The 24,289-nt window shown below is 40.4% G+C and overlaps 1 protein-coding gene across 1 annotated transcript in view; it reads left to right on the top strand.

Annotated features, from left to right (window-relative positions):
- SPNS2 (SPNS lysolipid transporter 2, sphingosine-1-phosphate) overlaps positions 1–24,289 on the top strand; it is a 138,870-nt gene that overhangs the window by 101,834 nt on the left and 12,747 nt on the right. Inside the window, exons 5-11 of the mRNA XM_026708592.2 lie at positions 679–745; positions 5,445–5,587; positions 6,474–6,626; positions 8,370–8,559; positions 10,832–10,897; positions 14,096–14,194; positions 16,009–16,172. Coding sequence (XP_026564377.2) covers positions 679–745; positions 5,445–5,587; positions 6,474–6,626; positions 8,370–8,559; positions 10,832–10,897; positions 14,096–14,194; positions 16,009–16,172 — 882 coding nt within the window. The remainder of the gene's footprint in view (positions 1–678; positions 746–5,444; positions 5,588–6,473; positions 6,627–8,369; positions 8,560–10,831; positions 10,898–14,095; positions 14,195–16,008; positions 16,173–24,289) is intronic.

Below are 24,289 nucleotides of genomic sequence, written 5' to 3'. Positions count from 1 at the left end.
GGCTTGTGTAATATTATTACACAACTTATTTTCCAAAGCACCAGAGGGCAAGACAAGAAACAGTGGATGGAAACTAATCAAGGAGAGAAGCAACCTGGAATTAAGGAGAAACTTCCTAAAGTGAGGACAATTAACCAGTGGAACAGCTTGCCTTCAGAAGTTGTGGGTGCTTCGTCACTGGAGGTTTTTAAGAAAAGATTGCACAGTCACTTGCCTGAAATGTTATAGTATCTCCTGCTTGAGCAGGGGGTTGGACTAGAAGACCTCCAAGGTCCCTTCCAGCTCTATTCTATTCTGATTCTGATATTATTGGGTTGGCTACACTTAAAGCAAGGATCTTCAAATTTGGCAAGTTTAAGACTTGTGGATTACAACTCCCAGAATTCCTGAACTAACATGACTGGAAGAGGAATTCTGGGAGTTGAGGTCCACAAGTCTAAAAGATGTCAAGTTTGAAGACCCCTAAGATCTGGGCAATCCTCACAATACTGTAATGTCTTGAGGGACGTGTTTCTTTCTTGATTTGGCAACTATGGTACAGTGAATATATCTGGAGCCATTGGGAACTCAGGCTGGCTCAGAACTTGACCTAAACTTTAGTCTTGAACTAAAGTCATATTTCATTTTTGTCCTGCGTGGTTTTATCTTAATATTTTTTTATTTCTTTCTGTTTTCTAGTGGCTTAGGTTATATCACGGGATCAAGTGTCAAGCAAGTAGCTGGAGATTGGCACTGGGCCCTGCGGGTGAGTAGTGAGCAGGATCATCATATCTGTTTTGCAAAAATCTAAGTCACCACAAGATGGCAGCAAAGAGATCTAGGACACTCCAACTCTTCGCTGCTATCTAGTGATGGTCCAGTTTTTGCAGCCTGTGTATTGTTGCTCTAGTAATAAACTCCTGTTTAGATTTAACACATTTGAATAGAAAAATATGAATAAATATCATGCCACTTTCTCCTTGATTTAAGCAAAATTTATAATTCAGCAGAATACAGGTTCAACATAATGGCCTGATTTACATTTGATGTGTCTGATCTCTGATGTATTAAGTCCTGATGTGTGGTTTGTTTGACTTTAACTTAACATGTTCTGCAAACCTAAAAATTGCAATTTGTAACTCATAGTATTTGGCTTTGTGTGAAGTATGAATACAATAAGCTGTGGTTTATTTATTCAACCAAAGTTACTCAGCATGGTATGCAGAGTGATGCTTGTGGAGAGACGATTTGATGGAAATGAAGTTTTATCCTCTTTTTTTAATATAAATTTTATTTGGGTTTTCACAAAAAAAACATAATACAAATAAAACATCTTTTTTTTGAGAATAGCATGATCACGGGTTATCACTTCTTCATACAGACACAAACTCAATTTCATATTCATCTTTATGTTCTGTTCCATGTCTTATTACTGTTTAACATTTTCTACATAGTTTTTCCCCTCCTTTGATTTTCTCAACTTTATTTTTAATTATTTCATATCTCAATTCAAATCATTATATTTGTACTTTTGTCTGTCCTGTTTCAATTTCATATTATCCTTTCTCATTAAACAAATTTTACCCTCTAGTTACTAATTGGAGTATGACACCTTTATATCTTTTAATTTTGTCCATTCAACTCTTATTTAAACTTCAATTTATACTTTTAAGATTATAACAATCAATATAATACATAACTTCCAATCGAATTCTGCTTGGTACGTTCTTAAAATACACACTATTTTCTTAAAAAATTATATATATATGTAAATAAAACATTCATTCCATTCCAATTCAATTCTATCGTTAATATTCATTAAAATCTTAACAACTTTTTCTTTTCAATTGAATATCATACTTGTGAACACTTATAAACTTTCCATAATTAATTCTTTTTCCCCCCATATTTCCCTTCATTGTGGGTGTTGCTTACTGCCTGTTTTTTTCCATGCATATTTATTCCTTCAAAATTCTCAGAAAGTTTGAATGATATGAGTGTAGGATCTGGACAATTTTCCTGTGACCAGAGGTTGCCTTTTAAATTGTTCTACATGGTCAACCAGAGGTGTGGCTTATATTACAATGTCAACGGTGCATCTGAGGCCAACATTTGACTCACCATTTTCCTTTCTGAAGTGTTTGATGGGATTGAAGTAGATGGGAACTCTGTAGCCCCAAAATGACTCATTTGGGTTCAGTTAATGTGGCTGTGGATTGTCTAATCAGATCCATGAGTGAAGAGATTGGCTTGAGTTGTTAGTGGCTGAATTAATGGGTTGTGCACACAGCACCACTCTGTTCCTGAGGTAAATTCAGAGGTGTTTGTAGAGGTATATGTGGGAAAATGATGAGAGCCAAAGACCAGATATGGACAATCTACAGTCGTGGCTGGCTTTTTGCATTCTGGTAAGCAGGATGTTCTTCCCAGCAATCCATTCCTGTTCTCTCCCAGTTTTCTTTGAGCTTTTCCCACAGCCCTCTTTGAGTTCTTCAGCATCATTTCCTTTAGGTTTTTTCCATCCTCCCCACCCCAAATTTTGGCAAACCTCTAAACTTGCCCATCGGAATAATAGAGTTGAAAGGTTCTGGAGGTCTTCCTTTCCAACCTCCTGCTCAAGCAGGAGACCTTGTACTATTTCAGACAAATGGTTGTCCAAGATCTTCTTAAAAACCTCCAGTGATGGAGCACTCACAACTTCGGAAGGCAAGGTGTTCCACTGGTTGAGTTTTCTACATGTCAGGAAATTCCTCCTTCGTTCTTGGTTGGTTCGCTCTTTGATTAGTTTCCATCAATTATTTCTTGTTTTTCCTTCAGGTACTTTGGAGATTAGGTTGACCCCCTCTTCTTTGTGGAATATTACTATTATGTCACCCTTAATCCTTTTTTTCATTAAACTGGACATACCTAATTCCCACAACCATTGTTGCTATGTTTTAGCCTCCAGTCCCCTAATCATCTTTGTTGCTTTTCTCTGTACTCTTTCTGGAGTCTCAATCTTGTTTTTATATTGTGGTGATATAAAAAATAAAACATCAACCAAATCATCTCTCTTTTCTCTGTCGGTGTTATTCTGAATGCATAAACTGACCCTCAAAGTAGAAAGAATTACAGTGAAGTGCTAGTACTCCATAATGGCTGTTTTGACTATTACACTGACAATGTTCCTTTTACAAAGATCTGGATTAATTTAAATGCAGCCCCTGCCCATTCCCCTCCCCACCTAAAAAAATGTCAGAGAGAAGGACTCTATTTAATCCAGTTATATATAAAACTTGGCCTAAAACTGAAACATCTAGTTTCATGTCTAGTTTAATTTTAAAAAGGATTAGGGGTGACATGATAGCAGTGTTTCAATATCTAGGGGGCTGCCAGAAAGGAGAGGGAGTCAAGCTATTCTCCAAAGCACCTGAAGGCAGGACAAGAAGCAATGCACGGAAACTAATCAAAGCAGAGAACCAACCTGGAACTAAGGAGAAATTTCCTGACAGAACAATTAATCAGTGGACTGATTTGCCTCCAGAAGTTGTAGCTGCTCCAATACTGGAGGTTTTAAAGTAGAGATTGGGCAACCATTTGTCTGAAATGGTATAGGGTTTCCTGCCTGAGCAGGGGGTTGGACTAGAAGACCTCCAAGGTCCCTTCCAACTCTATTATTCAGCGATATTGAAAACCTGTATGATGTACTTTTTGCCATTTCTCACTGAGATTTCCGCCTCATCTCTCTTCCATAGCTTATCTTTAATTTACTGCCCTCAAGTTTGTTGGAGCACATACAAAGTCCATTACACAATTTAGGGCACTTCTGATTTATGCCAGTTTATTGTTGAGCTAGCAAAGACAAGGTGGCCTCAGTCCACTGTTCTTAATTTCCCTTATTATTAAACATAAAGGATTTTTATTTTTCCATTCAGGGGTGCATGAGACTTTGACTCACTTCACATTTCTTTTCCTGCACCGAGCTGTTCTTATTTCCTTCTATTTTATCCCCTTGGGGACCTTGATAAATGTGCTAGTGGAGACTAGCACACAATGCACACAGCAGACACACACAAAAATTGGCCTGGATGGAAAAATAGCCAAGAGGAAATAAGACGGCAAAACTGCTTACTGACCTTTGACTTTGCTTGGATTCCGGCCATCAGAGAGGTGATCTCTGTTATCTTGTCACCGGCCTTCTGCGGAGGTGGAATTTTAGTGATGGTGCCATTTAGAAGTGTTGAATACCATCACATGCCTGGTTTGGAATAAGCATCTCTATGTAGGTTAATTAGTTCTGTTTTGTAGATGAGATAGAATGTGCATGGCATTTTCAAGTGCTGAGAGGACATTGAATACATGATTTATGTGGGTGGTTGTTGTTGTTTTTACATCAGCATTATAAATTGTGCCAGCATAATTATCTTTCATATAGTTCATGTTGTAGATTATGGGTAGGAGGGAAGGGGAGGTTCACTTAAGATTGCTTGTGAATTAATGAAAGGAGAGATGCAATTGACAATAGCTTTGTCTCTTTAGCAAGGAATGGAATGAAATAAGTTGGATGTTTCTTCCAGATATTTTATGCTGTTTACATTAAAAACCATACACACACATACATAAATTTCATAACAAATTGATAGCATTACAGGTAGTTCTTCCTTAGCAACTGTCTTGTTTAGGGACAATTTTCAGTTGATACAGTGATTTTAAAAAGTAGCTTTACAACCAATCCTCACATTTATGACTTTTGCAGATCTGTAAAGCAAAGGAATACTGAAATAAGATAAGCACAGTCACAATTTCCATTTAGCTAGTGATTTGTTTAATGACTAAGTTGCCAGGCCCAACTGTAGACACTAAACAAGGACTACTACCTGTTTGCGGTTGACTTTGCTGTTGGGGATATACTGAATCAATATAGTTACATAATTTTTGATGGTGAGGTAGAACTTCCTTGGCAACTTGGTTATGCTGTATGGAGTGTCTTATGAATTTGGAAGAAAGTAAGGGAGGGTATGATAAAGTTGTATGATAATATATATATATATGACATGGAGAAAGTAGATAGTGAGATTTTCTGCTGGACAACCAAACTGATGCTGATTAACCTGGAATCAAAACTTTACCTTTCTAAATTCACTTGTAAGAGAAGAAGTTCTAAAAATGGCTGGTTTTAAAATGATTGCCTATGTAACCCCCCTCTTTTCAAATGCTATAAATAAGTTGTCATGCATAAAGATTTTAGATCCAGACTTTTCAGACCTCAGTTCTGAAGATTCAGCCCATCATTCCAATCTTGTCTTTGCAATTCCCAAGGCAGGAATTTCTTAATTTTAATAAGAAAAACTAGAGGAGGTGAATCAGAGAGATGAATTTCTGCTCTGATCTAGGAATCCTGTTCTTCGTCTTGAGCTTTGATGTCAGGTCATTTGTTTTGAGCTATTTTCTTAGTTGTTTCCCACCCCACCCCTCTTTTCTTCCAGGTTTCTCCACTTTTAGGTATGATCACAGGGACACTTATCTTAATATTTGTACCAGCTGCTAAAAGAGGCAATGCTGAACAACTGGGGGCACAGCTGAAGGCCCGGACCTCCTGGCTGAGGGACATGAAGGCCTTGATAAGAAAGTAAGGCAACCCTTCTTAGGGCTGATTTTTAATTTTTCTGTGTTTTAAAAACCAACTTGAGATACTTTATGGGTTCATGAAAAAGAAGCTGTAGAAGTGGAATATTGAGGCAATTTTCAGAAATGTTACTCTCAGTTGTCTGCAAAGCCAGACAACTGAGAATAACATTTCTGAAAATTGCCTCAGTATTCCACTTCTACAGCTTCTTTTTCATGAAGCTACTGATGACAGCAACTGTTTAGTGTAATGTCAACACCATTGATGTGCTAAGTGCCTTGTATATTACAGAAATGATAACAGTCTTTCCCTAGAGGACTTTTAATTCGTTTGTATCGTCATATTAAGCAGATGTGGGGTTTTTTGCCCTCATTTGTCATGGAGCTGCAGTGTTTGGTAGAAATTAAGAATAACAGAATAACAGAGTTGGAAGGGACCTTGGAGGTCTTCTAGTCCAGCCCCCTGCTCAAGCAGGAAACCCCATACCATTCCAGACAATGGTTGTCCAATCTCTACTTTAAAACCTCCAGTATTGGAGCAGCTACAACTTCTGGAGGCAAATCAGTCCACTGATTAATTGTTCTGTCAGGAAATTTCTCCTTAGTTCCAGGTTGGTTCTCTGCTTTGATTAGTTTCTGTACATTGCTTCTTGTCCTGCCTTCAAGTGTTTTGGAGGCTAGGTTGACTCCCTCTTCTTTGTGGTAACCACTTAATTATAGCTGCTTAATTATAAATTATAGGTATCAAACTCTGGAAAGAGTTTTTGACATTATTTCTGGGCTACTGTATATGAGTAAGAGGGATCAGATGTTTGCTGGGGCAGATCGTGTTTTTCTTCTACTCTGTTCAGAAGACTCATTTACTGACTTACAACCTCCCTTGTCTTCAGTCGCAGCTATGTGTTTTCATCCCTGGCTACCTCTGCTGTTTCTTTTGCCACGGGAGCTTTGGGGATGTGGTTCCCTGTTTACCTGCATCGAGCCCAAGTTGTTCAGAAAACAGCAGAGATTTGCACTTCACAGCCCTGTGGGACTAAAGACAGGTGAGGTTCATATTCCCTTATAAGCTATAAAAGATTCCCTCAGAATATGTCCCCATAGTATTGGCTATATTTGCGTTATGGTATAGCAGATGCTGCTCTAAACCTCCAGAGGAAGAGTGGGCAGTACAACATTTTAAATGAATAAATGGAATTGCCGTGTTTGGAGACAGCGAGCACGAATGCATCAAGAACCAGAAGGAGTGAGACAAGTGAAGGAGAAGGCTGTTACTTACATGCCCCGCTTAAGTGCTTCTCGGCAGACAGGCCTGGTTGGCCACAGGATCAGAGGACCTTCATTGTTTCCTCAGATAGTCAGAAACGGAGCCTTCCTGCTTAGATGTGGTTCATTTTAGTATACCAGGGGTCTGTAACCCTAAACATTCAAAAGAGCCATTTGGACCCATTTTCCAGAGAAAAGAAAACACCGGGAGCCAATAATTTAACAACCGATGTGACTGGGTGGGCGTGGCCAACTCAGTGTCTCTCACTCCCACCCAGTCACCTGCTGCTCTGGAATATCCCCCACCATCACCCTTACCTTCTCAGGCCAGGTGAGGAGTGAAGGGGAGAGGAGGGGCCAGCCAGTGGTGGGATTAGCTGACAGCCCAACAGAGGGCCGAAAGAGCCGCATGTGGCTCCAGAGCCGCATGTTGCAGACCCCTGGAGTTTTACCATAGGCTAGGAGTGAAAAAAAAGGAGAGTTAGTCCTTCTTTAGTGCCATCATTGGGACTTGGCAATTCAATTGTTAAAGAGACATGGTCACTAAGTGAAATACCATAATGTTATGATTTTACTTCAGTTTTCCTTTGTTAGACCTACAAAAGGTCATGAATCTAAGGACTGGTTGTAAAATGACTTTTTCATGCAAATGGTGGCTAAATAAATCAGCCACTAAATGAGGACTAACTTTTTCAGTTCAGGCTGTTCTTTTGGTCTTTCTAGAGACATCCAGTCTTAATACTTAATACAACCCACAAAGCTTTTTATAGATTTTTTTTAAAACCGGAATTTATTTATTTTTATTTCTTCCTGTCGCCATGACAGCATTTGATTTCTGAGAGGAAAATAAATGCAGGACATTTCATCTTAAATTCTATCTGATTATATTACCTCAGTTGACGAACAGTGGTTTTACATACATTTTTAAGTTTTTTCCTCTGTACTTTTGCCTCCTTTGCTATCTTAATTGTCAGAACTACCATAAGAGGTAGAGATTCGTATTTAGTTTAATGATAAGAGAAATGAAAGTTGAGTGATTTCAGAACAGTTGAATGTAGGCATGGCGTGGCAAAAAATAGCTTGTCCAGAGATACCGTAAGTTTTAAATAAACATTCTTAATGCAAATATTTTTAATTTTCCATTTATTGTCAAAAACTCAGATCTGAGTTATGAAAGAATCTAGAATTCCTATGAAACATGAAGCTCTCCAAACCTTACATTTTTTTGTTTTCTGAATTCTTTTTCAGGGGTTTAGTTCATCAATTTGTCTTACTGTCCCCATTTATCTGTATTTACTTCCTTTGTTCATGCTTATATTCATACCTATACTTGTTATCTTGGACATGTTTGACAAACAAATAAAATAAAAATAAAATAAATTTCCATGTAGCACCTCTTATTCATAGCCTTGCCTTGCTAATTCCACCCTCTCCGCTGCCTCTCACCTATTGCCTTGTGTATAAAAATAAGTGCACCTAAATGAGAAAAGGTTTTTATTTCTGGAACCATTCTGTGTCCTTAGCTTGATCTTTGGAGCCATCACCTGCTTCACGGGATTTCTGGGCGTGATCACTGGGGCTGGAGCTACCAAGTGGTGCCGCGTGAAAACACAAAGAGCAGATCCCCTGGTTTGCGCTGTCGGGATGCTGGGATCAGCCATCTTTACCTGCTTGATTTTTGTGGCAGCCAAGAACAGCATTATAGGAGCCTATGTAAGTGGTCAGTCTGGAAAAGGGGAGGCCGGAGTTGGATATCTCTTCCTTTATTTATCTATTTACAGATAATCCTCGAGTTATAGCTGTGATGGAGCCTACCCATTATGGTTGTAAGCCCTAGTGGTCGGGAAATGGATCTGTCATGTGACTGACCCATTTATACAATGTTGTTTGTGGTGGCCATTAAGTGAACACAGCAAGTGTAAAACGCAATTGTTAAGCAAAGGCCCTGGTCACACCCATAATTCGCTAGGGCACAGTTTTGCCAAAACTGAAAGTAAAAGCCAGTTTTTGGCAAAACCGTCGTGAAATGCAGTCACATGACTGCAAGATGCTGCAAACGCTTTTACCAAGTAATTGATTTGGGGAAGATTAGGGAAGAATGGGGAAGAAATAAATATATATTTTTCCAGGCCTTAACCACTTTTGTTTTTTGCATTGCAACTTCTTATTCATACATTTCTTCTGACTACAACCTGGAGCAGGAGTGTAAAACTCAAGGCCCGCAAGCTGGATCCAGCCTGTGAGGTGCTTAGATTTGGCCCACGAGGTGCCCTGGAAACAACCAAGGACTGGCCTGCGGTGCCTCTGCCAGTGAAAATGGAGCTCAAGAGGGCCATGTATGGCCCAAGCTTTGTTTTCGCTGCCTGAGGGTCTTCCAGCTGAAAATGGAGTCAGGAACCTGTTTTCGCTGGCAGAGCGCTTGGGCCACCACAGGCACCCCGACTTGAGTGATGTCAAGCTGGGCACACCCAACCTGGCCACACCCCCTCCCCTGATGAAATCGAGTTTGACACCTCTGACCTAGAAGAAGAAAGAGTAGAGGATGATGCTTCCTGGTTTTCAGGAGCAGTCAATCTATTGCCTTCTCGGCATTTTAAATCTCAGGAAGTATGAATTCAGAATACCTATAGAACACTCAGTTTCATCTCTTCTACTTTTAAATCTCAAAGAGAGTTAAGGCAAAGGGCAGAGTAAAGGACAGTGCCAAATACAGTGGTACCTTGGTACTCATTGTTAGTTGGTTAAGGGAGGCATGATGAGTACCAAAAATAATAAATACCAAACAATTTTTTACCGTAAGGAATAATGTAGTATGTCACAAGGCACCCAACACTGATAAGTTTTAGCTTGTGTGTTGAGCACCAAACAAATGATGAGTACCGGGACAAAATTTTCACATCAAAATACGTTAAGTACCAGATTCAATTAATTTCAGAGCAGTTGAGTACCAAGGTTATGGAATGTTTGCCTGGAGTCTCCATACTTGAAAATGGAGCTTAGCCAATGCTTTAATATACTAACTGCTGACCTTGATTCTATTCCAATGTATTAAGTTCCCTTTATACATTATAAATGCAGTTCTTTGAACGCTGATCTTTTTGTAGTCAAAATGGCCCTGCTGGTAACAAAATTAACACCTCTGAATAGTTTTTGGAAGCATGCATAAACACAAAAACTATTAGAGGTGACGTAAAACAAAGCTATTTCAAGGGCTCCAAGTGCTTCTAGGGCATTCAAAATCACCACTTTGCATTTCTGGACAATTTAAGACAATTTAAAATTGAAATGTTTGGCATACCTTTAGCTGCAACCAGAGTCCCTCTTTTATGTAATCATCCTATATATTTAACTTTCTCTCCATCAAGGCAAATTCCCTTTCAGTACTTGATGGAGATCTATTTTTACAAAACCCATTATTACAGCATGCTCTGCAGCTTATGTTTGTATTTATGTCCATGTTTATACTAGTAGAATTATTGTTAGCTACATTGAGAATTTAAGGAAGTATATAAATACTACAAATCAGGCAGAACATATGGTGTTGCAAATGATGTTGGATTCTAGCTCCCTTTATCCCAGCCATAAGCCATGTTCAGTGACATCTGGAAGTTCCCTGCTCCTGCTATAAATACACTTCTCACCATGGTTGACCTCTACCTTTTTTGAAATATACAGAATTTTTACCAGTTTCCAAACTTCCTCCTTATAAACAAGTAAAAATATAAGCTCACAAACCTTATAAAACTGCAAACATTTTATAAGTATTTCTTTTATAATTTTTTCCTGGCCACAAATAAATAAATAAATAAATAAATAAAACTATTTTCTTCTTGTCTCCTCCTGATAAGGTTCAGTGAATGTTAACAGTAAATTGCCATGCATTCAGTTACATTGGGATACTGTCTTTAAAACAGAACCATGAAATTGTGGGATATTTCTCAAACTTGCATGAGTAAATTGTATATGTCTAATATTTCAACCACAGGTCTGCATTTTTATTGGAGAGACTCTTTTGTTTTCAAACTGGGCCATCACAGCTGACATACTTATGGTAAGTTGATATGGATGTGTAGCTTGCATTTTATTTATTGGTATAGGGCTATGTGCAATCAGGCAACTGTTCTTGGACTCAAACACTAAGCTTGGACTACTGGTATGTGCCTAACTTATTATACAGTATTAATGCATTTCCTTCAGATTTAACAGATAATCAGAGTTGGAAGGGACCTTGTAGGTCATCTAGTCCAACCCCCCGCCCAAGCGGGAGACCCTACACCATTTCTGACAAATGGCAGTCCAATCTCTTCTTGAAAGTCTCAAGTGATGGCGCTCCCACAACTTCCGAGGGCAAGCTGTTCCATTTGTTGATTGTTCTCACTGTCAGAAAGTTTCTCCTTATTTCTAGGTTGAATCTCTCCTTGTTCAGTTTCCATCCATTATTCCTTGCCTGGTCTTTGGCTGCTTTGGAAAATAGCTTGACCCCTTCCTGTCTGTGGCAGCCCCTCAAATATTGGAAGACTGCTATCATGTCTCCCCTGGTCCTTCTCTTCCCTAGACTAGCCAAGCCCAGTTCCTGCAACCGTTCGTTGTATGCTTTAGCCTTCAGTCCCCTAATCATCCTGGTTGCTCTTCTCTATACATTTTCTAGAGTCTCAACATCTTTTTTATAATGTGGTAAACAAAACTGGATGCAGTACTCTAAGTGTGGTCTTACTAAGGCTTTATAGAGTGGTATTAGTACTTCCCTTGATCTTGATTGTATCCCTCTGTTAATACAATTTAGGATTGTGTTAGCTTTTTTGGCTGCTGCTGCACACTGCTGGCTCATATGTAGCTGGTTGTCCACTAAGACTCCAAGATCCCTCTCACAGTTATTGCTATTGAGCCTGGTTTCACCCAGTCTGTATGTGTATTTTTGGTTTTTCTTGCCTAAGTGTAGGACTTTACTTTTCTCTACATTGAATTTCATTTTGTTAGATATGACCCAGTGTTCTAGTCTGTCAAGATCCATCTTCTTGGGTGTTAGCTATTCCTGCCAGCTTAGTATTATTTGCAAATTTGGTAAGTTCCCCTTCTATTCCCTCATCTAAGTCGTTAAAGAAGATATTGAAAAGTACTGGGCCTAAGACAGAATCTTGTAGTACCCCATTGCTTATTTCTCTCCATGTAGACTTAGAACCATTAAGGACTACTCGTTGAGTATGTTTGCCAGCCAGTTGCGAGTCCATCTAGTGGTGGTGCTATCTATTCCACTTTTTTCTAGCTTACTAAGAAGTAGGTTGTGGTCTACTTTGTCAAATGCCTTGCTGAAATCTAAATATATTATGTCCACAGTATATTGCTGGTCTATGAATTTAGTAATTCATTTACAAACTAGATTGAAGACTCATCTAAATAAAAGTTATCAAATTTAGTTGCTAGGCAAATGCAGCTTCTAGGACTTTAACTGGCCTGGTTAAATGCAGCCTCTGTCTCATCCGCCTTAGCTAGTATGGCTAATTTTCTCCTGCAGGCTGACAATTGCAGTGTTTCTCATCAAAGGAAAAAACTTGCATTTTAAATAACTTACATTTGGTCTTATTGTTTTGTCACTCTCCACCCTCGCTTCCTCAAGTTCTTGCTCTTTCTCCACATGATACACACACAACACATTATGTTTCTTCATTTGGAGAGCCGTCTCCTTCTTTAAACCTTGATAGAGGTTCCATTTTCCAGCTTTCTAGAGACCATCTCTCATCTCTCACTTCTAATTATAGATTTTCCCAATAGAGGCATAGTTTTACCCACCATTAAAACAGGAGATCCAGCTTATATATTTCATATTGTATAGATGTAACAGGGAGACATCACAGCAAGTGGTAGCAGGTAGCCAATCTTGACTGTTCTAAAAAAAAAAAGCTAAGCAGAGTCAGACCTGGTTAGTATCTGGAATTGAAGACTACCATAAAATCCCAAGGCTGTAGAAGTTGAATTTCATCCATGGGACATTAGCAGAAAGAAGCAGGTCACCATACTACTGCTGGGGACCTCTTGGCTGCCTTCCCTTCTGATTCCTCTGGATTTTGATTTTGGTCCTAAAATTTATGGCCGCTGGCCATTTCCATAGGATGTGGGCATCAAAAACAACAATGGTTTAGAGATGCCTTCTGCAGTGCTATGAATAGTCTTGCTTGTTCTTTGTGGTGGGAAGAGGACATTACTGGGAAACCAGAGCTTTCTGCAGGCCTCTACTTAGGGATGTATGTTTGGCCAAACAACCGTATCTGTCCTTTGGGCAGCAAAATCTGGACAACTCCCATAGTAAAAATTTGGTTTCAGCTTTGTTTTATTATTCAAAATGCCAGTCTACTTTTATAACTGATTACATCTGCAAACATGGGCAGGAACTATTTTTTTCTCTAAATGTTTCTTCAAGCCTACTATCAGCTACTCTCAGTTGAATAAAACAACCAATGTGGCTTATGTGTCTCCTGATTTGCACCTAATTCCTGCAGTTCAGGAGCCCTGAACTGGGCTGCAGCTTAGTTCCAGATTAAAAAGGATCTAACTGAGCCTTCTTCTGATCAGTTGCTCTCCAGTTACGTTGGAGTACTATATCCGCCCTCTGCAGACAGAACATCCAATAGCATAGCTCATGTATGTGTGTGTATTCATTCAAGTCACTGTCACTTCTAATGTTTTCCTGGACAAGTCCCTCCAGAGTTCTTAGCTGCCTTTTCAGATGGATGGTTGCCATTGCCTTCTTCCCATGGCTGAGAAAGAGTGATTGACCAAAAATCACCCAGCTGGCTTCAGTCCCTAAATCAGGACTAGAACTCCCGGTCTCCCCTTTTCTAGCCTATTGCCTTAACCACTGCACCAAAGTGGCTGATGTTCATGGTATGATAGTTCCTACCTGGATACAGTTGGGTGGGAAAAGGAGCCCTGGTGGTGCATTGGTTAACTGCAGTATTGTAGGCAAACTCTGCCCATAGTCAGGAGTTCGATCCTGATGGGGCTCAGGGTTGATTCAGCCTTTTATCCTTCCGAGTTTGGTAAAATGAGGACCCAGATTGCTGGGGTGCAATATGCAAATAATGCTGAAATTGTAAACTGTCCAGAAAGTGCTGTAAAAAACTATAGGAAGGTATATAAATCAAAATACTGTTAGCTATTGCCATTGCTAAAAGAAAAATTGTTCAAAATGAGTAAATGCTATGATGTTTTAATCTTTTTATCTCTCTCCCTGCCTTCTCCCATCCCATTTCAGTATGTGGTTATTCCTACACGCCGTGCAACAGCTGTAGCTTTGCAGAGCTTCACCTCGCATCTTTTGGGAGATGCTGGAAGTCCCTACCTGGTTGGATTTGTAAGTATAGTCTTGGCACACCTGAGGAATAGCTAGGTTCTTGTTCTGTGGATGGCAATTCTCCCTAGCTTTGTGATTGCATTTAATGCTCTTAATCTGGCCAATTCAACAAATCCATGTTCTGGATTCATACAAAACATTTGGGATATAATCTAAGCCAATACTCAGGTTTAACATAACACCCCCCCTCCAAAAAAATATTTAGCCAAGTAACTCTAACCTAGCATAGTGTGTGGTGTGAATAAAATCTTCTAGACCAGGGGTCTCCAACCTTGGCAACTTTAAGCCTGGAGGACTTCAACTCCCAGATTTCCCCAGCCAGCAAAGGGGAATTCTGGGAGTTGAAGTCCTCCAGGCTTAAAGTTGCCAAGGTTGGAGACCCCCGTTCTAGACCTTTATTTGCAGGTAATTAGAAACCTCCCCAAAGTGATAAGGGATGGATAGGGTATTTTTTAACACAATCTTTCTAACACAGATAAGCTTTTGTCTTCTGCATTAGGGAAATGAGGTAGAAGAGTTTTGAAGTGGTAGAACTGAGGTCTCTACTTTGCACTTCAAGAGGGAGCTATTTACTTATAAGGCTCCTCTATGTTAAGCACCCTAGTTTTGGTTCACTCTATTGCTCAGGGTAGTTCTAAAACACAAACACATGCATACGCCCACATGCCAAATGTGTTGCTAACTTGGGGCCACAGAGCATATTGTTTCCCTTGGTTCCTCCAATCATTAAGATAAATATATGCTTGTTGCCTGGTAGTATTTAGCCATCTAGCCCAGATTGTCTTTTATGATCTGGGATTTTCCCAACTCTATCTGCAGTTTGCCTAGTTAGAATCTGAAGCAAAATGGGTGCTCCCCCTTCACTTCACCCCAGTTCTAAATGAAGGCTTGGTGTACAAAGGGATTGCCCAGTAAATGAATTTGAGTTGGGCCTTAGATGTGTATGTTGACCCTAGGAAAGTGCCTGATACAGGTAATGGATTCCTTTAACTCTGTAAATGTCAGTTCTACCAAGTTCCTAGTGGAGAAGTCTCCCTCAGTTGATAGAGCCTTTAATAAAGTAAAAGGTAAAGCTTTCCCTGACCAGTCATGTCCGACTCTAGGGCTCAGTGATCATTTCCGTTATTGGCCGAGGCAACCAGCATTGTCCAAAGATATTTTCCATGATCATGTGGCCAGCATGGCAATATGCCAAAAACACATGGAAAGGTGTTAACTTCCCACCAAAGTGGTATCTGTTAACCTACTCGCACTTGCATGCTTTCCAATCTGCCAGGTGGGCAGGAGCTGAGGCAAAGAACGGGAGCTCACCCCATCAGATCTGGAACTTGGGCTTTCTGCTTTCCAGATGACAAGTTCAATGCCTTTAACCATTGAACCATTACACTCTCTTCAGATTTTTTTAACAGAAGGTGGCAAAGTGGGCAACTGGAATTTTTGCACCTGGGAAAAATGGGTGGTTTGTCTCTGAACAAACATTCCCACCATCCTCTTATCCCTGGAGGATCTAGTATGGGGGTTACAGCCACTTCTGGAGAGACATGTCAACAAGAAGAGAAAAAACATAACAATGGGAAATTAATAGATTGCCTAACAGTCATGGGAGGAGCCATCCAGTTTACTGTAAGAATGTCAGGATTTGTTTTTCTGTGCAAAATTGAGCAAATCTTGTAAATCTTGGCAAGGAAGCAGTTGGTTTCCCCCATCCCGTTTCAAATAAACTATGTTGGTGACAAAGAAAAAGTCCATAAATAGGCTTATCTCTGTCTGTTCCTTCTCTTTCCACCCCTCCACCCCCTACTTTTCCCTTCTAGATCTCCGATGTGATACGGCAGAGCACAAAGGAATCTCCACTCTGGGAATTCCTCAGTTTAGGCTACGCGCTGATGCTGTGCCCTTTTGTTGTGGTCCTTGGGGGGATGTTTTTCCTGGCCACGGCCCTCTTCTTCCTAAGCGACAGAGCCAAAGCCGAGCAACAGTGAGTACCTCTCAAGTGGTGTGGGAAAAGGAAAACGGCATGTGTTATATTTTTAAAGAGGGCATTGTCTTTTGCCGTCTTGGCACTGGTATCCAATTTAACCAATGAGAAGAAGCATAGGTGCACTTCCAATATGAACAGCTTCAACCTCAGTTTGAAGCTCCGATTCAAGAAGTTGAGTGTGTGAGATTGTGTGCTTGGAGGCTCTGGTGATCTCTAATAATGGAAGAGTGATCATTTCCAGATTTTCCAGTAGATGTGTCTACTGAATACTACTGTGTGGGCCTTTCCACCATTCAGTTGCTTTCTCTCCTTATTAGTCCACATGAACTAGAAGAAGAGAGACTATAACTCTTCCTTTCTCCTTACTCTGGTTGCTTTGTTGCCTCTGATAGCCCATATGGATTTTTTGGGGGAAGCATTACTACAGTGCTTTATTGAAAGTAAAAAAGGGGGCAGCAGAGGATGAGATGGTTAGATAGCATCATCGACGCAATGAATGTGAATTTGGGCAAACTCTGGGAGGCAGTGGAGGATAGGCATGCCGTGGTCCATGGGATCGCAAAGAAAGGACTTAGTGACTGAATAACAAGTATAGTGCTTTTCTGTTGTCCTCTTCCCACTCGTATAGTGGTTTATAAATGATAACCAGAAACTCGAGTTGCATTTGAAATCCTATTAGGAGCCAGTGCAGTTCAGAGAGTAGTGTTGTTACCTAGCTGTACCAAAGTGTACTATTTCTACACATATTGTTATATATTCTGGATAAGTTGCAGCTTCTGGATGGTCTTCAAGAACAATCCCATGCAACACACATTTCAGAAATCCAATCAGGAAGCATAAGTGACCGTGAGGAGGACTTCCAAACCCATAAATAAGGACAACTGATGCTTCCTCTTATATAGCGTATTTACTGTTATAGTTCCCTTGTCAGGCAGTTGAGACTAATGGACAATTGCTAAAGTCCACCTAGCTTCATGAGGTCCATTCTCAGCTCTCAGCTCCTACAGATTGTGCTTTACTTGCTGCCAAGGGCTATTTACCCATTTTCTTGAACTCTGAAACAAGAAATAAAATGGAGCGGCATTCTCTAGAGGTGGAACCCATGGAAATAGGAAATGCCATCAGTGAGAACAATGAGAACAAAAAGAGAACACTATTGAGAGGAAAGACACTGAAGATACATTCTCCAGGCTGACTTGCCATTTCATGCTACTTGAAGACTAGAGACAATTTATCTCTATGAGAGGACTAATATTCATTTGGCAAAGTTATCCGAAAATATCTAGATACTGGCATCGTTACTCTTCAGCATTAACTTTCTAATGCATCCTGATATAAAGAAGACTTGTCCTGTTTCTTCTCCAAGAGGGACCTATTCCTCTTTCCCCATCACTTTCTCTGTTATGGTTGTCTTCTGCAGATGCCCAGAGTTCCACCTGCTTTCTTAAAAATTATAATTATAGTACTGTACCACAAATTCTGCCCTCTTTGGACACGCATGCAATGCCACAATGCAGAGGGTATGGTTTGAGTTGCAACAACAGCCTTGATGCTACTTTCAGTGCAGTTTCAAGATTGTTGGGTCATTTGAGGCCAGTCAGTTGTGGTGATACGTTGAGTGCTACCAATACATTTCTCTGTTTGCTTGAATATATATATCAAATTCTTGGGTATAGAGGATATTGCCTTTAAAGGCTATTCTTCCTGAGGCTTTCCTATAGCTGGTTAAAAAGAGAGACAAATCTGGGCTCATGTTTTTCAGCACGGATTTGGATCATCTCACCACTGGCAACTCCAGCAACTCAGAAGATGCTACCACATAATAGGCACAAGAGATTTTTGGGGTTAGTTCATGTGTGTATGTGTTTTGTTGTCTTTTGGAAAGTTTCTTTACATACTTGCCAGGACAAATAGAGGCAACCCAGGGGTGGGATTCTACCAGTTCGCACCTATTCGCTAGAACCAGTTGTTAACATTCTAAGTAGTTCAGAGAACTGGTTGTTAGAAGAAATTACTGGCCTAATCCTGTAAGGAAGGCAGGAAGGAAACATTCTAGTGTTGCTGACAGAAACTGCCTCTCCATTAACCCTTATTACATTCTTGGCAGGACTAACTTCCTGTCTCAGGAGCATCTCGAGTTCTTTTCCCCTCCTTTGCTGGTACTTTGCTTATGTGAAATGACCATTTAAAGTTACAATGGCACTGAAAAAAATGACTTATGACCATTTTTCACACTTACAACTGTTGCAGCATCCCCACAGTCTTGAGAGGCCAAGTGAGGAGATGCGTGCCTCGATGTGAGTGATATTGAGTTGGCCATGCCCAGCCAGTCACATGACCACCAAACCACTCCCACCAACTAAGCCATGCCTACAGAACCGGTTGTTAAAAAATTTGAATCCCACCCCTGGGGCAACCTGCTATCTATTTGGAGTATGTGTGTTTATGGGGTGTGTGTGTAACTTTATCTGATTCCAAAAGAAAACTCAGAAATGTGACGCTGAATTGGCTTCACCAGGGAGAAAATAATTCTGGATTAAGCTACTTTGTTTTGACTTGTTTTGGTTTTGTGGGCAGATGTTTCAAATATATGTGGCTCTGTCAGCATGTTTGTGGGGCAGCTCTTATGTAAAATGTTTGGGGGCAAATTTTGATTCCTACATTTTTTAAAGCCTATTATGAATTTAGAAGTATAATTCATCCCAGTTCCTTTGCGGCTTAGCCTAGCTGATGATCAAACTTCCTCGCATTGTAATGTCATCCAAGCCCTGTACATGAAAGATAATATAATTCTGCAGAAAGGAAAACTAGATTCTGGGTTTAAATGACAAAAAAACTGTCTGCAGCTCAACAGTTTTGCATATTCAAGCAAGAAACGGTGCATTATGGTAAATCCTCACCCTACCCACAACCTCTAAAATTCTAATTCGTTGACTCTTCTGGATTCTAACAATCTTTGTAGGATGCATGACACAACAAGGACTAGCAACCTTTTTGGTTGTGAGGTAAAGGAGGCTTCCATGAATTTAAATTGTGGATACAGTACTTAATTTATGTTGTCTATCCATTTCATATCCTAACTAGTCCCTAATCCTAGATTTGGAAAAAACCTTGGAGATTATTTAGTTCAATTCTTGTTCAATGTAATGCAGTGTTTTTCAAATTTGGCAACTTTAACAGGTGTTGACTTTAAGTCCCACAATTCCTCAGCCAGCATGCTGAGCAAGGAATTGTGGGAGTTAAAGTTCGTACATGTTAAAATTGCCAAGTTTGAAAAACATTGATGTAGTCTAGAATATGTAAAAAGGTTTCCCCTGTCCAGTGGTGTCTACCTCTAGGGGCCAGTGCTCCTCTTGATTTCCTAGCAGAGGGAGCTAGCTTTGTCCAAAGATGCTTCCATGGTCATGTGGCCAGCATGACTATAAGATAAGGTGCATGGAACATTGATAACTTCAAACCGAAGCGGTATCTATTCATTTACTTGCATTTGCATGCTTTCAAATTCTACGTGGGCAGGAGCTGGAGCAAGTACAGGAGCTCAACCCATCACATGATGCTTGGGTCTTGAACTCTAAACCTTCGGGTTGACAAGCCCAGCATCTTAACCACTAGGCCACCATGCCCCTTTCGTAGAGTACATAGTCAGCTGCAATTTCAGTATCTTTAACAAATTGGCCTCCAACCTCTCTTAGATAGCTGGTGTCATATAGTGGTTGAAATGGTGAACTGAAAACACTCAGATTCAAGTCCCCCACTGACTACAAAATTTATAGTGTGGTTTTACACCACCCCTTTTGTCCCAGCACAACCTCCCTAACAGGGTAGATTGTATGGTAGAATTTGGAGAGAGTCCGCCACCTCCCCAATTGCCATGCAAGCATCCTTAAGCTGTCAATACAAGGAGAATATATAAATGCAACTCGATGCAATGCTGTTATTATGGTTAGTTGCACAGTCAGCTAGATATTTGGGCTGGATTTGGCATTTATTCACCTATCGAAAGGTCTGGGATAGGGTAGATGTTGATCCTTGATGGTGGTATTTTCATCATTATTATCTGCAAGGCATGAAACCCCTCGTCCCAGTCTCTGAGACGCTCTGTCCCACCACTTTCTGTGTCTTTAGAACTGTTTTTAAATATCTGTTTATCTGCATGGATGCAAGTTTGACTTAATCTCTGTCTGCAAAAGTATTGCAAATTCTGTGGCTTCTGCCTGCATGGAAGGAATGCAGTGTTACCAGCCTTCAAGGATTTAAAAATAAACAAAAGAGGATTTTTCTTTTCTTTTCTTTTTTTTAAAAAGCGGCACATTTGGCTGCAAGACCTGAAATTAAGGAAATTATTAGGCACAGGAAGATTTGGCAAACCTGCTAAGCTACAGAGGAAGGAAGAGGGATGAGAAAAGAATCTCTTGTGAGCAAGTACTGTTTCCTCTCTTGTTTATCAGAGGCAACTTTGAAACAAATGATTTGTAAGGCATGAATTCTATAATTATTTAACTCTATTGAGGAAGTGATACAGCTGCAGCCCCACATTTGTGGTGGCTGTTAATTCATTTGTAACAACATCAGGACGTAAACAGCACCCGGACTGGATCAGACCCCTGGCCCTTCTAACCTAACAATCTGTTCTCATAGTGACCAACCAACTTCACAAGCTCACTATAAACCAGGGGTGTCAAACTCAATTTCATAGAGGGCCACATCAGGGCTGTGGTTGTCCTTGGGGGGGTAGGTGTGGTCAACTGGGTGGGTGTGGTCAACTGGGTGGGTGTGGCCACCTTGACGCCACTCCCTAAACTGCTGGCATGTTTCCTCTTCGCATTGGGTAGACCGGGCTGAAGCCACATTGGGTAGGCCAGGCTGAAGTAATTTTATTTTTATTTTTTATTTATTTGATTTGATTTGATTTGTCAATTGTTTACAAGATAATAAGTATAAGTGTATACATAGTTATGAATACATGAAATGGGTACATATAAGAAAAATAAAAGAAAAATAAAAGAAACAATAGGACAGGGACGGTAGGCATGTTGGTGCGCTTATGCACGCCCCCTAGAGACCTCTTAGGAAAGGGGTGAGGTCAATAGTAGACAGTCTAAGGCCCCTTACATTTTCCAGGGGCCACATCCTACTACATTCCGGGCTGTATCCAGCCCATGGGCCTTGAGTTTGACATCCCTGCTATAAACAATTTTCAACTTATGATCACAATTGGGGCCAGAATTTCCACTGTTAAGCAAGACAGCGGTTAAGCAAGTCACAGCTGATTTTAGAATATTTTGCCATGATTGTTAAGCGAATCGCTTCAATTGTTAAGGGAATCACAGGGTTCTTAACACAATACAGCTTCCCTCATTGATTGCTGGAAGCCAGCGTGGAAGGTCGCAAATGACGATCATGCGATTCTAGGATGTTGCAACCATCGTAAAAAAAAAAATGCTGGTTCCCAAGCACTCCAATTTTGATCATGTGACCATGGGGATACTCTGATAGTCATAAATGCGAGGACTGGTCGTAAGTCACTTTTTTCAGTGTCATGGTAACCACATCATTGCTTAAATGGATGGTTGTGAGTTGTAGACCAGAGGTTTCAAATTTGCGGCCCACGGGTCGGATGCATCCCACTCTGGCCACGCCCAGACCTGGTTTAGCGAAGAGGGGAAAAGTCATGTGATGACACTGTAATGGTGTGACTTTGACCACCCTGTTGTAGACTTTTTATAGTCTCCCAGCAGATGGCCTTCAGGAACAAGCCCACTTTCCTCAAGAATAAGAGCTATTGTTCCTTCCATGAATTGATCCAACCCGCTTTTGAAGGCCACCCACTGGTAGCCATCACCACAGCTCATGGTAGTGAACTCCAAAATTTAGTCATGTTTGCTGTTGTGTTGTTGTTGTTCAGTCAATAAGTCGTATCCAATTCTTCTCAACCCCATGGACCACAGAACGCCAGGCCCCCCTTGTCCTTCATCTCCTGGAGTTTGCCTAAATTCATCCTCATTGTGTCGATGATACACTATCTAACCATCTCATCCTCTGCCCTTCCCTTCTCCTTTTGCCTTCAATCTTTCCCAACATTGAGGTGCATTGTATACAAAAATAATCTTTTTGTCTTGTTTTGTTTGGTCGTTGCTTTGTATGTTTATTTCCCTCTTCTTTAGGCAAGTGATTTTTTTTTAAAAAAAAAAAGAGAGAGAGAGAGAAAGGAGCTGTGCATTTTTCTCAGTCTATTATACGTATCTGTGCAACGGTAAAGTTGAAAAATGTGTAAAGGAGCACTCTAACCTGACCCCTCTGCAGTAGAAAATAAGGAGCAAGTGGCACCTTATAAATAGGAAAGAGAAGAGATTGGTCTTTTTGCATTAAGAAGTTAGAAGCATCAGAGCAGTTAGTAACTTGGACAAGGCAGAGTGAAAAAAATGTTATCGGTGGCTTTTTAGGTTTTTCTAAAGGGTCGTTTGATAATGGCTTGAATTTGGGAATCCAGCCCAGTGGTGTAATTCAGACGGTTGGCAGTTGTCTTGTGGGATGCTTCTACCCCCAAAGATTGGACTGCATAGAGGGTTTCTGAGCATTATTCCTGGCAGCATTGGTTACGGGAAGCAAAAGTGACGCACGGATACCCCTCTGTCCCAAAGAAGCTCAAATATCAGACTAAATTATACAGCTAAATAACATTGCTAGCCAAACTCTCTGGTTTGTTTTGTGTGACCAATCTACATTTGATTCCAGACTCAGGAGGTTGTTGTTTTTACACACACTAAGCTGCCTTCAGAACTTAAGAAGTTCTTCACACCAGATCAGACTATTTAAGGACTAGCAAATGTTCTTCAAGACTTCCGGCAAAGAAAGGTCTTTCCTATTTTATGCAATTTAATCTTTGAACACCAAATAGCTGGGACCGAATTAAGATTATCTATATGTAAATTGCATTCATATATGTATGCAAGCATGTATTTATCCTATTTATATGCCACCCATCTCAAAGAGAAGCATGACTCTGGGCAGTTTTGCTGCTAATCTTTAGATCTACAGTAGTACAGGATCTGGGGCAGAGACTACGGAAATATTTATCAGCAAAACAACTTGTTGGGAGATCTTTCAACTTTTTCTAGGTGAAGAGAGAGAGAGAGACATGGGAACAGAGGAAATTGCTTAATACTGAATTAAATCTAGTTCAATATTGCCACTAGAAGCTTGCACAACATCCTCAATTTAGAGTGAGCCAGCTTTAAACCATAATCTCATGTATGGGCAAATAGCACAGCAGTGGACTTATATACTGCCCCATACTGCTATATAGCACACTCTGGGTGGTTTACAATGTCACCATATTGCCCCTAACAATTTGGGTTCTGATCTTACCGACTTCAGAAGGATGGAAGGCTGAGTCAATCTTAACTCCAATTGGGCTCAATCTCCAGGCTGTAGGAAGAGTTTGCCTGCAATACTGCATTCTAATCACTGCACCACCTGGACAAAGCATGTTATGTTAACACAACAATTGCATTTTGTTAACCTGCAGTTTTTTCGTAGCTTAGTATGTTGTGTGGAACTTAATCATTAGCTGGTCCCAAGTTTTACGTGATAGTCTTTCTCATATCTTCAAGGAGAAGACAAGATTTAATCTGGGGCCTTTGGCGTGATAACCAGGCACTTCTGTAGCTGATGCTGTGGTCTTTGGACTGATGTTCCACGGCTAATGTCTTCTGATGTAACGATTTGCAGATGACAGTGGTCCCTGGGGGATCATTCCAAGAATGCCTATAAATTGGAAGTGAAATGCTGCCTCCTTTCCAGGCACAAAAAGACTGTTTGGGAATGTGCATTTTCCATTAATCTTTCTTGGCTGAAGTTTCTCGTGGTTCTACAGCAGTAGATCTGTTACTTCTTTAACTGCTTCGCTTCTCTCATGGTCTCTCCATAAATCTGATCTATTTTCTAGTTCTGGATTAGACAATCTGTAAGGGATATTGGATTACAACTGAACTTTGTGACCCTTTGAAGGGTTACAGGAAGCCATCCAGATTTGCAGTGTCACTGAAGGAGACACGGTGAAGCCACAGGATTTGCTAAGAAATAATCTGGGCATAGATTTTTTTTTTATATAC

The sequence above is a fragment of the Pseudonaja textilis genome, chromosome 1 (genome assembly GCF_049901715.1).
Source record: "Pseudonaja textilis isolate UNSWEBS1 chromosome 1, rPseTex1.2, whole genome shotgun sequence".
Lineage (NCBI taxonomy): Eukaryota > Metazoa > Chordata > Lepidosauria > Squamata > Elapidae > Pseudonaja > Pseudonaja textilis.
Note: the sequence above shows the minus strand (reverse complement) of the source record. Positions and strands in the feature narration are given on the sequence as shown.